General features: G+C 38.2%; 1 protein-coding gene across 1 annotated transcript in view; it reads right to left on the reverse strand.

Moving 5' to 3' along the window:
* Positions 1-16,872, reverse strand: part of CPB2 (carboxypeptidase B2) — a 71,675-nt gene that overhangs the window by 33,749 nt on the left and 21,054 nt on the right. Inside the window, exons 2-5 of the mRNA XM_036250329.1 lie at positions 16,069-16,144; positions 14,423-14,547; positions 9,136-9,244; positions 6,853-6,954 (exon numbers count right to left, since the gene is read on the reverse strand). Coding sequence (XP_036106222.1) covers positions 6,853-6,954; positions 9,136-9,244; positions 14,423-14,547; positions 16,069-16,144 — 412 coding nt within the window. The remainder of the gene's footprint in view (positions 1-6,852; positions 6,955-9,135; positions 9,245-14,422; positions 14,548-16,068; positions 16,145-16,872) is intronic.

Below are 16,872 nucleotides of genomic sequence, written 5' to 3' on the forward strand. Positions count from 1 at the left end.
ATGTCCCATGTGCACTTGAGAAGAATGTGAATTCTGTAGATTTTTGGGGTGTAATTCTCTGTAGATATCTATTAAATCCATATGGTCTAGTGCTTCATTTACAGTCTCGGTTTCTTTGTTAATTTTTTGTCTAGAGGATCTATCTAGTGGTGTCAACGGTGTGTTGAAGTCCCCTGCTATGATTGTATTGCTATTGATTTCTCCTTTGAAGTCCTCCAGAAGATTTTAAATATATTTTGGTGCTCCTATATTGGGTTCATATATGTTTATCAAGATTATATCTTCCTGTTGGATAGATCCTTTCAATATTATGTAGTGGCCTTCTTTGTCTCTGGTTATGGCCTTCACTTTGAAATCTATTTTATCAGATGTGGGTATTGCTACCCCAGCTTTTTTTTTGCTTTCTGTTTGTTTGGAAGATTTTTTTCCATCCCTTTCAACCTATGTGAGTCTTTTGTTGTGAAATGGGTCTCTTGTAAACAATGTATAGATGAGTCATGCTTTCATATCCAATCAGCTACTCTGTGTTTTTTATCAGAGTATTTAGTCCATTTACATTTAGGGTGATTATTGATATGTACTTATTTATTGTCAGGCACTTTCTTCAAACTTCATTAGAGGCAAATGGGTGTATGCTGAGTAGAGAGCCTTCTGTGGGAGGTGTGGAATAGAAAACTGCTTGGAAAAGGGAATCAGTTGGGCTGAAGATAAACTTGGATTTCCTCACCATTTTACCGGGTGCACACTTTTAATATGTAGACTATATTTCCATTTCACACAAGAAGAAGCACACATCTATCTTCACACAAATTTATTACTAATATATCCAGGGACAGAAGCCTTGTTTTGGTTCACAGTATGGGGCTAGTGCTAACTGTTAAGTCTCTAGAAAAAGAGACTTTTTCTCAACCTTTCTTTCCTCAGTGATAGCCTTTGATGTCTTCAGAGGAATTCTCAAAAACACCTCCAAACAAAATAAATTATATTCCATTTGCTTTTAAAAATTAGAGTATGGAGAAAAGAGAAGTGTTTCAAAATCAAATGTTTGCAGTTGAAATTTCAAAATAAGAAAAGAGAGTTTGATTTTTATTTATGTATTTATTTTATTTTGTTTTATTTATTTGTTTCTTTAATTTTTAATCTTTTTTTATTTAATTTATCATTTTTGTTACAGATGTTTCTCCTTTTTGCCCCATTGATTCCCCTCTCCCCCAACCTCCCCACCCTGTCCCCAGCTTTGTTGTCCATGTCTATTGTTCAAGCACAGATGCATATAAGTTTTGTGGTTTATCTTTTCCCCACGACCCCTCTTCTGAGGATTGTCAATCTGTACCCCACTTCCACATCTCTGGGACTACCCCATTCCTCAGACTGTTATGTTCATAATACTCCACAAATAAGTGAGATCATATGATACTTGTCTTTCTCTGTTTGGCTTGTTTTGCTTAGGATAATACTTTCCAGGTCCCTTCATGTCCTCTCAAAGAATAAGAGATCTTTCTTTCTTACAGCTGCATAGTACTCCATTGTGTATATGGACCACAGCTTTTTTATCCATTAATCTACTGATGGACATATGGGCTGTTTCCAGATCTTAGCTGTTATAAATAGTGCTGCTATGAACATGGGGGTACATATATTCTTTTTGATTGGTGTTTCAGGCTTGTCTTGTTCCTGTTCTTAAGGGAAATGCTTTTAGTTTTTGCCCAATGAGTATAATGTTGGCAATAGGTCTTTCACAAATGGTCTTTATTATGTGGAGATATGATCCTACTATTCCTACATTGCTGAGCATTTTTATCAGAAATGGATGCTGGAGTTTGTCGAATGCTTTTCAGCATCTATTGATATGATCATGTGGTTTGTATTCTTCATTTTGTTTATGTGGTGTATCACATTTATTGATTTGTGAATATTGTACCAGCCTTGTATCCCTGGGATGAATCCCACTTGATCATGGTGAATAATTTTTTTGATATGTTGCTGGATCCAATTTGCTAGTATTTTGTTCAGGATTTTGGCATCTATGTTCATCAGGGATATTGGCGTGCAGTTTTTTTCTTTGTAATTTCTCTTTCTGGTTTTGGAATTAGAATTATGCTGGCTTAATAAAATGAGTTTGGAAGTCTTTCTTCTTCTTGAATTTTTTGAAATAGTTTTAGAAGAACAACTGTTAGTTCTTTTTTGAATGTTCGGTCAAACTTCCCGTGAAGCCATCTGGGTCTAGGCTTTTGTTTGCTGGTAGTCTCGATTACATCTTCAATTTCTTCTGTTGTTATTGGTCTGTTCATGTTTTCTATCTATTCATTGTCCAGTTTTGGGAGACTATGTGTTTCTAGAAATTTGTCCATTTTACTTAGATTGCTGAATTTGTTGTGATATAATTGTTTATATTAGTTGTTAACAATCATCTGTATTTCTGTGGTATCAGTTGTTACTTCTTCTCTTTCATTTCTGATTTTGCGTAGTTGGGTTCTTTCTCTTTGTTTCTTAGTGAGTCTAGCTAAGTGTCCATCAATCTTGTTTATTTTTTCGAAAAACCAGCTCTTTTTTTCACTGATCCTTTGAATTGTTTTTTTGATCTCTACGTCATTTATTTCTGCTCTGATCTTTACTATTTCCTTTCTTCTACTTGCTCTGGGGTTTTCTTTTTGTTTGCTTTCTAGTTCTTTAAGTTGTGAGGTTAGATAGTCTATTAGAGATTTTTTTCTTGCTTCTTGAGATAGGCCTGTAGTGCTATGATCTTCCCTCTCAGAACTGCTTTCACTGAATCTCATAGATTTTGTATTGTTATGTGTTCATTTTCATTGGATTCCAGGAAGTTTTTAATTTGATCATTGATTTTCTCTGTTACCCATTCGTTGTTTAATAACATGCTATTTAGCCTCCATGTGTTCAAATATCTTTGTGTGTTCTTGTTGCAGTTGATTTCTAGTTTCATGCCATTGTGATCTGAGAAGATGCTTGACATGATTTCAATCTTCTTGAACTTGTAGAAACTTAGTTTGTGTCCTAACATGTGGTCTCTCTTTGAGAATGTCCCATGTGCACTTGAGAAGAATGCGAATTCTGTAGTTTTGGGTGTAATTCTCTGTAGATATCTATTAAATCCATATGGTATAGTGCTTCATTTAGATTCTCTGTTTCCTTGCTAATTTTTTGTCTAGAGGATCTATCTAGTGATGTCAGTGGGGTGTTGAAGTCCCCTGCCATGATTGCTTTGCTCTCGATTTCTCCTTTAAAGTCTTCCAGAAGATTTTAAATATATTTTGATGCTCCTGTATTGGGGGCATATTATGTTTATCAGGGTTATATCATCCTGTTGGATAGTTCCTTTCAATATTATGTAGTGGCCTTCTTTGTCTCTAGTTATGGCCCTCATTTTGAAATCTATTTTATCAGATATGAATATTGGTACCCCAGCTTTTTTTTCCTTTCTTTTTTCTTGGAAGATTTTTTTTTTCTATCTCTTCACTTTCAACCTATGTGAGTCTTTTGTTGTGAGATGGGTCTCTTGTAAACAACATATAGATGGGTCATGCTTTCAAATCCAATCAGCTATTCTGTGTCTTTTTATTGGAGCATTCAATCCATTTACATTTAAGGTGATTACTGATATATACTTATTTATTGACATTTTTGTGTAGTGTGATTATATTTTTCTTCCTATTTCTCCTGTTAATTACAGCGTGGTTTTTGTTTGTTTGTTTGTTTGTTTTTTTAACATTTCTTGCAGTGCCGATTTGGTGCTAATATATACCCTTAACCTTTTTTTTTTTTTTTGTCTGGGAAGATCTTTATTTGACCTTCTATATTGAATGACAACCTTTCTGGGTAGAGTAATCTTGGATTCAGATCCTTGTTTTTCATGATCTTCATTACCTTATGCCACTCCCTTCTGGCCTGTAGTGTTTCTGTTGAGAAGTCAGCTGAGAGCCTTATGGGGGTTCCTTTGTAGGTAACCTGTTGCTTATCTCTTGCTGCTTTTAGGATTCTCTCTTTGTCTTTAATTTTTGGTGGTTTGATTACTATGTGTCTTGGTGTGGGTCTTTTTGTGTTCTTCTTACTCGGGGCTCTCTGTACTTCTTGAACTTGAATGCCTTCTTCTTTCACTAAATTAGGGAAGTTTTCTGTCACTATTTCTTAAAAAATATTCTCCAACACTTGTTCATTTTCTTTTTTGTTGGGGAATCCTATGATGCGAATATTATTATGTTTCCAGTTGTCCCACAGTTGTCTTAAGCTGACTTCCTGTTTTTTAATTGTTTTTTCCTTTTGGTTTTCTGATTAATTTTTTTCTATCCTGTCTTCTAATTCACTGATCCGGTCCTCTGCTTCCTCTACTCTGATCTTTAGACCTTCCAATGTGTTCTTTATTTCTGATGTCATTCTTCATTTCTTCTTGGTGGTTTTTAATTTCCACCTGGTTGATTTTCAACATTTCTCTGTGTTTTCTCATGGTGCTCATGTCCTTACACATGCTGTTGAACTTCCTCGAGGTCATGGCTGTGAATTCTAGTTTTGTTAACTTGCTTAACTGCACCTCATTTATCTCATTTCAGTAGAGGTCTTTTGTTCTTTCATCTGGCATTTGTTTTCTTGTTTCACCACTTTGGCTATCTCAGTGGGCTTTGGAGCCTGTCAAATCTTCCCTGTGGTTGTTGGTGTTCTGCTGTTTGGCACCCTCTACTAGGTTTGGATGAGTGTGGGAGGACCCATGTTAAACACCCACTGTCAAGTCTTATTTTCCTGGGCAGAGTTGCAAGCCCAAGAATGTTTCAGTTGTTCTCTAGCTTTTTGCCTGGATGCTATTAGTCACAGTTACTTGAAGAGCCTTGCCTTCTCAGTTGAATGAAATAATTCCTCAGGTGTTCAGTGTAAGGGGATTTCCCGAGGGTGGGGCAGATGCTGGTTGTTAATGAGCCTCAATTTGCATTTAAATGGCCACCGGGTGGGGTTAAATTTCTAAGGGAGGGGCCACTGCCTTTCCCCAGAGCCCAGTGAAGGAGTAAGATGACCACTGTCCTGCGTGGCCGCAACTCAGCAAAAGCTCTGAGCGCCCTCTAAATCCCGAGTGTTCCCACACAGTTCTTGTCCAGTCCACCCTCCCTCTGCCAGAGCCCCAGGTGAGTGGCTGTGGCTATTTTAGCGTATGTCCTGGCTCTGCACTGTGGTGTCACTTGGGCCCTGCTCACAACTAAGACTGCTGCTGTCCGTGGTCTCCCAGCTCCTCTCTCATGCCTCCACAATGCTACGAGAATTGAGTCAGTGTCCCTGGTTATATGGTCCTCCAAGCTGCTTTTCTGTTGCTTTTTCCTGACGCTATGTCTTTATTTTCATTGTAATTATAGTTTGGTCCTGGGAGATGGTCTGTGTAGCTTCCATTCACTCCACTGCCATTTTTCAATCTCCCCTCTGCCCACTGAGAGTTTGATTTTTAGATTGCTATCTGCATCACTCAGTCAGGACTTATCTTAACTAACTTGGTGATAGTGACAGTCAATGAGAAAGCAGATGAGGAAGTCACATGCAGTGACTGCAAAGAGTTCATTGTACAAACAAGAGAACTGCCTGGCTGATTTAATCTATTTAATTTAATAGAAAATCCTTTTTTCTGAAGTAGCTGTCTTCTGTCTGTCCTAAGCAAGCTCTCCTGGTACTGGTCCTGACACTGAAAAGCTGTAGGAACCCCAGAGATTCACATTATGTCATTATGTGCACATCATTGACCAAGTAAGAGTGGGACTAAATCATGCAGGAAGCGTGGCTTTCCCACATGTATATCTAGGTCCCAGAAACACAAGTTCCAATGAGTGCACACAACGTGGCTGAAAGCAAATATTATGGATGGATAATGCCATGATTACATGAACCCAATCTAACCAACTCAGCCACCAAGAATGCCCAGTGTTTCACATGTCTGTCTTGGGTCTGCACTGCAAATACCTATCAAAACAGATTAAAACCCAGATATCCTGACTCCAAATCTATCTTTAGATGACCAAGGTGACTCACCTGTTACAATTTAGATAATGTTGGGAAACTATATGTAAATTAAATATTACTAAGTAAAATATTTTTTCAATGATTCAAAATTTTCCAGAGCTTCTTTTTAATTAAAAAAGATTGGGTAGTATCGTGGGGAGAGTGGTTAAAAAAAAAAACAAAAAAAAAACAGAACTACAGGATCAGATATTATCAGCAAAGAATTAGCATGGTTTTATGGCTCCCCAAAATTCTTCATATGACCATAATTACTCACCTTTACTAAGGCCAATTTATTCAGTTGAAAATAAATAATCAAATGGACTGTGACTGGAGCAGAAGCTATCACATCAGCTCTACTGCCAGGACCCCAGCATTTCCTGGTTCTTAACCTTCCCTGAGTTTGGTTGTTCAGTTCTTTTTTTGGTTCAAAAAACTGACAAGTGTCATTGTTTGTCCAAAAACAGATTCTCTCTCTCTCTTTTTCTTCTTCTTAAGTAAGGCAGTCAGAGGTGGGTGGTGGTGGTATAAATAAAACAAGGACTTAAAAAATAATCCAGACTACACTCCTCAGCCTTCATTTTATGATGGTAGGCCTCGAAGCTCAGAAAAGTGACATGGCTTATCTATGTGACATAAAAGAGATAGAGTTGATTCTAAAATTGGGGTTTCCACTCATAGACCAGCACTGCATTAGCAAAGGAAAAACAACAACAACAACCCTAAACAACTGAGTATTAGAGGGACACTTGTAATACAAATATTTCCAGAACTCAAGGGAAAAGAAATCCAAATTATCACAAGCACCACTGAAAAATTAACACATCCCCTGAAGTCAAAAGATCAATGATTTGCCCCATGACATACCTTTAAAACGTAAAGTGGACGTTTCTCATATGAGGACCCAATATGGATTTTTTCAATCATATTAGGATACCGCTCAGTTATAACATCTATCCAGGAATAGATCTATCAAAATGGATATAAGCAGTCAGTCATGAGCAAGTTCAAAGCATTTCCCTGACCAAAGGAAGCAGACAACTTCTCCAGGTGAAGGAGAGGCTTCAGAGACCTCTGTATGTAGAAAGAATGAGGAACTAAATTATTTGGGGCAGGTGTTTCTTCTGCTGTTTAGGAAAAATCAATAAAATTACTGTTTTGAAAATTATAAAGCTTTAGAGAAGAGTAGAAAAGTACTAGGAAACTTTTGACAAAGTAGGAAAAGTTCATCTTTAAACTTCATCCTAAGAGTTACTTTTAAAGGTTTATTACATTGAACCTGCCTTTGTGTATGAAATCCTCTTTACCATTCATTCATTAGTTCACTTTTATATGGAACTTGAAGGAAGCCCTGGGCACTGTCTTTGCACAGGTAAATGACAGTGTCATTATTTCTCACTGGAGACCTGTGTATTTACAACAAGATCTGTGAAATAATGGGAGGCAAAGGTGTAAACAATCTAAAGAAAAAAAATTCTCTTCTACCCTGAGAAAGAGTTTGATTCTGGACCTGTCTCCTAGATTGACATTTAGTGATATTTGAGATTCTGCCAAGATTGTAATGGAAAGACAAATACAAAATTCCAGGCCTGACTTTATAGGCTAGTGTCCACTTCAAAGCAGGTATTGAGAGAGGGAACATGATCATGTTTGAATACAGACCAGCTTCTCAGGGTCCATAATTAAACTTTTATACCTTCTGAAATGGGAATAGCCCACTTTATTTCTGGAAAAATTTCTAAAGGTAATTTCAAATATCCATCCTAGATGATAGGAACTTGAGCACCATTTACCCTTTAATCCTCTTAGATAACTAGGGTGAGTGGTATCTGTGAGTGGTTGTCCTGTGCTGGGAATTAAGATAGTCCTGGGAGGCCTACCTGCTGCCAAATACCAATGCTATCAATGTCTGAGGTGCTAAAGATTTAGCCATTGGGGATTTCCTCAGTGGGCCTCTGTTTACTGAGTACTTCTAAGGAAAGACTATGTCTGAGAGCACAACTACATACAACTATTTTGTGTGTTCCAGTGATGGTTAAGTAGGGTTCCTCCAACATGGGAGGCTGTGTTGTATGAAGGAAGCTTTATAGAAGACTTTATTTCATAGTCTAATTTGAGATAATGAAGATAACATCCTTTGAATAACTCTCTTTTTTGCCATTTATTTTAAAAAGTATTTTTGGGGCCTTTTTCCTCCCTTCCCTACAATAGATTATTTAAGATTTCCTAGTGTGAGTCAATAACAAAAGAATACCTCCTGCCCACCTTGTGCTGAGGACTGAAAGAGAGATCAGTCAGTACTGAAGGGGAAAGAGGAGTTGGAGGAATTTTCTGAGAGCAAGAATACTATGGTTCCTATGAGCCTCCTAGAAAGGATTGGGAGTGGGAGGGAGGAGAGGTCCAAGACATTTTTTGGAATGTCATGGTTATTAATTAAATTGTTTCCCTCCAAATTCATATGTTGAAGCTCATAACTTTTAGCAACTTAGAATGTGACTATATTTGGAGATAGGACCTTCAAAGAGGTAATTAAGTTAAAATGAGGCTGTTAGTGTGGGTCCTAATCCAGCCTAGCTGGAGTCCTTATAAGAAGTAAAAATTGAGACACATAGGGGCACCAGGGATGTGTACACACAGAGAAAAGGCCATGGAAGGAAATAATGAGAAGGCAGCCATCTGCAAGTCAAGGACAGATGCCTCAGGAGAAACTAACCTTACTGATACCTTCATTGTTGACTTCTAGCCTCCAGACCTGGGAGAAAATAAAGTTCTGTTGCCTAAGCTGTCCATTCTGTGGGATTTTGTTATGGTAGACTAATACAGTGGACTGTTAATTTTTGTGTGTGGTAGTTTCAATAAAAAGGCCCTAATTTTTATTTCCTGTTGTTCTGAGCATGCAGTATTACTCCTGGCAGTTAGAGATACTCATAGCTGTGGACAAAAAACCTGCTTACAGGCAGTTTACCAAATATGACACAATCTTCCCAGGGAAGATAATCTTCAAAAGGATTAATTACCATCATATAATCAACCTAATTATATTTTTTACTCTCTTCCACCATTTATGATATTTTAATAATTTTTCATCATTGAAGGGCCAATGCAGGTTAAATGAAAATGGTAATTTTGGAGAGAAATTTGATGGCTTACTTCATTTAGTGAGTGATAATTTTCATAGTATGAGGAGGAAGCCCGGGGGTGGATGGTGTCATTGGAAGTCTGCTCGCGAATAAGATCTTCCACGTCTTCCATCAGGACACTAGGTGACAAAACAGAGGATGAGCTTGTTTTCAAAAAGGGCTCTGACTTTCCACATGGCCCATTGTAGCCACAACAGGTGAGTATAGGGGAAAATCACTAAGGAATCTAAAAAGTGAAAACAATCACCTAACATTTTGCTGAGCTGTAATTCACAAACCATCTTGGTAGACCCCCACATGGACACTGGAGAGAAAGTGACTTCTATATGGTCTGTTTTCAGGACCTCCAAAATCTCACCCTTTCCCCACTATTATCAACATTTCTTGATTGTGCTTCATCTATGTCTTTTATGTGAACATATAGGTTAGTGGACAACTTTCTTCAATCCAGAGTAATATTGTATCATTCTATTTGCAGTTAAAAACCAAAGAGAGAAGATGGTGGCAGGCAGGACAGGAAGGAGGGTAAGTGTGTGAAAGAGTGAGCTAGTGTGTGAGAGAGTGTGAGTGGATGTGAAGGTGGATGACTAAACTCGAGCAGTGCAGAGATATGGAGCAGAAGGTTCTGGTGCTGTGGACGGAGCAGCTGACCACTGCAGGCTCTTCAGGGCACGTCTCCCTGTGCTGCAGGTGTGTCCCAACATTTTGGAAGATGCTGGGTCTTCCCTGGAAGGAGGCAGTGGGAGCGGCTAGGGCCCATCAACCTGAGCCCACCAGTGCACCTGGCACCATTGGACCAGTGGACACCATGTGTCAACACAGGCCAGTGCACAGTAGTGGAGGTGCCAGTTTCAGAAGCTTTAGATGGCCGGGAGCCCAGCACCATCCCTCACAGCAGCAGCCCGATCAGAGTCAAGACTCACCGCCAGCAACAGAGGCTGGGGAGCTGACATCCATCCCCAGGCAACAGAAGAACAGACCAGCAGCTGAGACCCATTCCCAAAAACTAAAGCAAAGGCTGAGCAGGAGTTGAACCCCATGGGGCAGCAGCACTCCCCAGAAGCCAGTGGCGGGACCTGGGGCTCCACAAAGGGCTGTGCTACCCAGCTGCCCACAAGAGTGGGTGGAAGCCGGAACTCGAGAGGGACCAGGGCAATCCAGCTGCCTGCGGGACCTGCTGGGTGCTGGGACACCAGAGAGGCCTCTGCAACCCAGTAGCCCACAAGACAGGTATGGAGCTGGGTCTCCAGAAGGACTGTGCGATCCATCTGCCCATGGTACGGGCAAGGATCATGGCTCCAATAGGGCCTGAGCTACACAGCTACAGGTGGCACCAGTGACCAACTGGGAACACAGCTCCAGAGGATCCCACATGATCCAGCAGCAGCACCTACCAGGACACACCAATAACAGCCCCCAGTAGTCAATCCTCCAGGATCCACAGCAGGCAAGAGGTGACATGCAACAAAACAGTCTGGGAGGCACAGTAGCCTTATTTGATAAACAGTAAGCTGCATACACATGCAAACATCCCTCAGTGGGTCTAGAGCTACCAGACAGCTAAAATGGGGAGACAAAGAAACAACACCCAAAGGAAAGAAAAAGAGGAATCACCAGAAAAGCAACTACATGAAATGGAAGACAGCAACTTGTCAGATAAAGAATTCAAAGCAATGATTTTAAGGGTACTCAAACAATTTGGTGAGAACTACAAGCAACTTAATAAGAAGTATGAAGAGCTCACTGGGAACTACTTCAGCTTAAAAAAAAGAGGTAGAAGCTATGCATAAAAATCAAGAGGAAATAAAAACTGACATAACGGTTATGCAAAATACCTTAGAAGGGTTCAATAGTAGATTAGAAGAAGCTGAAGACCGAATCAGTGACTTAGAAGACAAGGTAGAGAAAAACACCCAAATAGAGCAGCAAATGAAAAAATAAATTTAAAAGCAGGAGGAAAGTTTAAGGGAGCTGTGGGACAATAAAAAACGTAACATTCACATTATAGGGATACTGGAAGGAGAAGAATCAGAGAAAGGAATAGAGAACCTGTTTGAAGAAATAATGACAGAAAACTTCCCAAAACTGCTGAAGGGAAAGGTCACACATGTCCAGGAATCACAGAGAGTCCCAAGAAAACTCACAGCTAGACACATCATAACAAAAATGGCAAACATTAAAGACAAAGAAAGAATCTTAAAGGAAGCAAGAGAGAAACAGTAAGTTACCTACAAGAGAGCTCCCACTAGACTGTCAGCTGATTTCTCAATAGAAATGATGCAGGCCAGAAGAGAGTGGCATGAAGTGTACAAAATAATGCAAGGTAAGGGTGTGAATCCCAGACTACTCTATCCAGCAAGGCTATCATTCAAAATTGAAGGAGAAATAAAGAGCTTCATGGATTAAAAAAAAAAAAGCTAAAGGAATTTACTACCACCAAGCCAGCACTGCAAGAAATTCTGAAGGAACTGTTGTAAGACGAAGAAAAACAGAGAGAAAGAGAGAGACAGGTGCACAGGCATAAAATTAAAATGGTAACTAATAACTGTCTATCAATAATTACCTTAAATGTAAATCATTAAAATGTCCATACTACCCGAAGCAATCTATAGATTCAACGCAAACCCCATCAAAATAACAATGATATTTTTTACAGAAATAGAACAAACACTCCAAAAGTTTATATGGAATAAAAAAAAAAACCCTGAATAGCCATAGCAATCTTGAAAAAGAAGGACAAAATAGGAAGGATTGTGATACTGGATTTTAGGTTATACCACAAAGCCCCTGTAATCAAAACAGCCTGGTACTGGCACAAGAACAGGCAGATAGATCAATGGAACAGAATAGAGAACCCAGCAATAGACCCAAGACAATATGCTCAATTAATATTTGACAAAGATGGCAGGAGCATACAATGGAGTAAAGGCAGCCTCTTTAATAAATGGTGTTGGGAAAACTGGACAGCTTCATGCAAAAATTTGAAGCTGGACCAGCAACTTATACCATAAACGAGAATAAATTCAAAATAGATAAAAGACTTAAATGTAACTCGTGAATCCATTAAAATTCTAGAAGAAACTGTAGGCAACAAAATTTCAGACACCATACACTGCAAAATTTTCACTGATACATCACCTAGGGCAACAGAAACAAAGGAGAAAATGAACACATGGGACTACATCAAACTCAAAAGCTTCTGCACAGCAAAAGAAAAAACCATCAAAATGAAAAGAGATTCCACTATAAGGGGGACTATAATCACAAATGATGCATCAGATAAGGGGTTAATTTTTAAAATATAGAGAGTACTCATACAACTCAACAAAAAGAAGACAAAGGACCCCATTAAAAAATGGTCAGAAGACCTAAATAGACACCTCTCCAAACAGGACATAGAAATGGTCAAGAGACATATGAAGAAATGCTCAACATCACTAATCATCAGAGAGATGCAAATTAAAACAACAATGAGGTATCACCTCACACCTGTCAGAATGGCCACCATCAATAAATCATCAAACAACAAGTGTTGGCGAAGTTGTGGAGAAAAGGGTACTCAAGTACACTGGTGGTGGGAATGCAGACTGGTGCAGCCACTGTGTATAACACTATGGTATTACCTCAAGAAGTTAAAAATTGAACTGCCATTTGACCCAGTGATCCCACTTCTAGGAATATACTCCATGAAACCTGAAACATCAATCAGAAAGAATATATGTACCCATATGTTCATAGAAGTACTATTTACAATAGCTAAGATGGAAAAACAGCCCAAGTGTCCATTAGTAGATGAGTGGATAAAAAAGCTGTGGTACATATACACAATGGAATACTATGTAACAGTAAGAAAGAAAGAGCTCTTATCCTTTGAGACGACATGGAGGGATCTGAAGAGTATTATGCTAAGCAAAACAAGCCAAGCAGAGAAAGACAAGTATCACTTATTTGTGGAATATAATGAACTAAAGAAACTGATGAACAAAATTGACCCAGAGACATAGAAGTAGGTCTGACAAGACTGACAAGCCTCATAGGAGGGGGTTTGGGAGGGAAGAGATAAACCACAGAACTTATATGCATGTATGCATGACCAATGGACATTGACAACAAAGTTGAAGATGGGGTGGGGGGGGAGGGTGTCAATGGGGGAAAAAGGAGAAACATCTGTAACAAAAACATATTAAATAATAAAAAAAACCCAAGGAGAAGAAAAAGTGTTTTCTTTTTGCTTTTCATTTTGGCAACAATTGACCTATACCAGATGTTCTGCATAGCCAAAGATGATCAAATATCTAAAGCAATAGAAGCACAGGAACAGGGAAGGTACAAGAAAGTCATCTTATTTAATGTCTCTTGAGAAATGCCACACTGTTAACATGGCAAACATTTTAACGGAATTAAGCCAATTCATTACTTGAGATAAACAAGTAGAAAGTTAGCTATTATTTAATACGGTTTCTTTACTTTCACTGAGGCCAGTAGATAAAAGCCAAGCCTGTGACACCAGAAAGGTCTGAGTTCAACTCTTAGCTCTTCCATGTTCTAGCTGATTGACCTTGAGAAATTCATTTGTAAGTTTGAAAAACTTTTTCATCTGCATAATGAGGAGAGTATTTACATCACAGGGTTATAAGGATGAAATGATACAATGTATAAAAGGCCCAGCACAGTTCCTAAAAGGCAGTAAACATCTATAACTTATCTCCAAAGGTTGCCCACTAATGCATAGAACAGAACATGGTCTTCAGGAAATGCAAGAGCTACAGGAGGGCACTGGCGTTTGAACAATGGATGCAGAGAGTAGATCTTGGATAGGAGACTCCAAAAGGAAGAGGTGAACTCTGAGCAGAAATTGCATTTGTTACACTTTAGTCTAGAGCCAGACATTCAGGACTGTCCCATGACCTAGTGAAGGAAGCAAAATCCTTTTTACTGGCTACTTTTTTGAGAGATACCACAAAGTATACTATAGTGAATGACAATTTTTCTCCCCAAGTCTTGGTATAGAGTAGAAGAATTAGGAGAAACTATAAGAAGGAAGGAATTAGGAGGAACTGTCTGAAACTGCTCAGATCATTGAGTCTAAAAATCATTTTGAGATAAGGCAGCGAGGTCATGAGAGGTTAAACCACTTGTTCAAGGTCATAGAGCCAGCCACTTGGGCTTTATCACTAGTCAATTTAGGAGATTTAATGTAAGTATTTATTTTTCCAAGAAGCAATTGTACCATTTGCTAGTCAAATGCATCATAGGTGCTTATAATAGCTATTCAATAAATATGGAGTGATACCTACCTGAATGGAATTTTGCTTTCCTGTAAATGGGATTTCACTTTGATTATATCAGCTGCATTCACCAAAAAATGAACTTCTTTTTCTTCTGCAATAAATTCACCTGTTACTGGCTTCCAGAGAACAATCTGCATTTTAATGGAAAAATTGATAAAACAAAAATGGTCGTTCATATCATTCTCATCTGCAGCTAAAGTCATAAAAAATTGTGTCTATAAGGGAAATTAAAAGATAGTTCCTGGACACTGGTCTTTATTGATACACATGGCACAATAAATATTTTTTTTTGCAGGGAGCTTGTTTTATTCTCTGTAACTTCAGTTGCTAAAGAAGGCCTAGAACATAGGTACTCAATAAATATTTGATGAGACAGTGAATGAATATATTTGTGGCCCAACTGTATAAAACTGAATGTGTATGTCAAATGTTTAGAAGAGAAATAAAATTTTGTCCAGAAAGTTGATTAAATGGTGATTTTCTTTAATAAAAATTTTATATTCTTGATGTTATCTTTAATCTAATTTTGGACTTTGGGCAATGCCTTCCAAAATTATTTATATTTTTTTCCTATTTCACTGCACTTTTCCAAAGTACTTTTTACATTCAGTCTCTTTGATCATTATAGTAACAGTTTGCTATAGACCCAGAAAGTGTCATTATTTTCACTGTCCAGATAAAGAAATTAAGGCTTATAGCTAACTTGTCTAAAATCACACACTTAGGAATGGCAGACCAAGAACTAAATTCTAGACTTCTGATGGTTTTTTTGGTGGTATTTCTTCTGTCCACAATGTGTTGCCTGTGAACATTTACCACTCAACTTTTCTTTAGGGAGAAGCATAGTTGACTGACTTTCCCAGCTGTTCCTGCTCTTGATCTACCAGAGGCTGAGGTCATGGTCTCCAGGGTTGCAGCCAGCTAGGCATCCAGCACTGTGGGCGTATTAATGCAGGTCCATTAGTGCTAGATTAGAGTTTCTTCTTACATGTGATTTTGGCTTAAGGACTCACCACCGGCCCAGCCAAAACTTCATAGGAACTGCCCTTCAGTCTAGAGATTCTTCATGCACAATCTTCCTTTCTGTACAGGTGTCAGAGCTGCTTTATGGTCTGAGGGTCTCCCAGCCATCTCCAGCTCCCTCCTCTTCATTCTTTCACAAGCATTCCCCCTAGTAAATATCTCGAATCTTTAATCTGGTCTAACTAACAAACATGGAGCCATCAATTTTCTACCATGATATTTTGTAACTTTTATCAGTTTTCCATACCATAGGCATTTTGGAGAGATGGGTCGCAGGCATTAAAAGTTTAGTAAAATTTCCTTTGTCTTTTTGATGTTTACTTCTTGGTTAAAAACCATAGTTTTATAAGAAAAGTCCTACTGGACTTCTGTTATCGTAGCATCTTTGTAAGTACACACATTCAATCCCAAGGTACCATTTTGCAGTTGGCTAAAAAGCGAATAGCGCAAATGAAGAATATTTGATTTTGGGAACCAGCAAGTCATGTGATTATGCGAAGGGGAAGAAGGATATAATAAGAGGGGTTTAATCCAGCTACATATAAGTTAAACAACATATAGGAGAGAGTATAGCACGCAATACTTCCACAATAAGAAAATAATATACAAATAAATGAGGGAAAAATTACCTCATAAGTTGTAGTAAGATTCTGCAGAATTTGAACTTGCCTAGAGGTTCTGGGAACAGTAGATAAAACCTGGCCACTGGGGAAAAATAAAACAGGATTTTGATGTTAAGTAAAAAAAGTAAAAATGAGATGAATTGTACTGTGAGAAGATTTGAGATAATTATAAAAAGGAAACAAACTTAAAATGTTTAAAGGAAAAAGGGTCTTGCTACAGATTGAGTGTGGTGTCTAAAAGAGAACATATATTCACTCATTTTTCTGCTTGTAAACAGCTGCAAAATCAACAGCTCTTTTAAGTGGGAGTCAGTCTGCAGAGTGCTTAATTTTTTCTTATTGTGTGTGTGTATGTTGATTTTAAAATTACATATTTAGTGCATAGGGAATATTTATGCTAACACTAGCTTAATACATAAGAAAAATAGTGCCTGTGAAGCCATTACCCAACTTAAGAAATCCAAACTGGTGTACTTGAAGTTTTCTACCCCTGCTCCCCTACCACATCCCCAACAGTATCCACTACCCTAAAATTTTACTTTGCTCAATACCTGTTTTTCTTTATAGAATGGATTCTTAAACACATGTATGTATTCTTGTATGTGTGGATTCTCAAAATACCCTTAGATTTGCTTGATTTAACTCTATAAAATGGTATACAATATACTTTCTTCTGTATCTTGTTTTTTTTTTTTCAGTCAGTATTGTATTTTCAAGATTACCATTTGTGTTGAAGTATCTAGTTATAGTTCATATTTACAAGAATTTGTCTATAAGTGGAATTGCTATTTCTTCAGGGTAAGCCAAATT

The sequence above is a fragment of the Molossus molossus genome, unplaced genomic scaffold (assembly GCF_014108415.1).
Source record: "Molossus molossus isolate mMolMol1 unplaced genomic scaffold, mMolMol1.p scaffold_m16_p_9, whole genome shotgun sequence".
NCBI classification, from domain to species: Eukaryota; Metazoa; Chordata; class Mammalia; order Chiroptera; family Molossidae; genus Molossus; species Molossus molossus.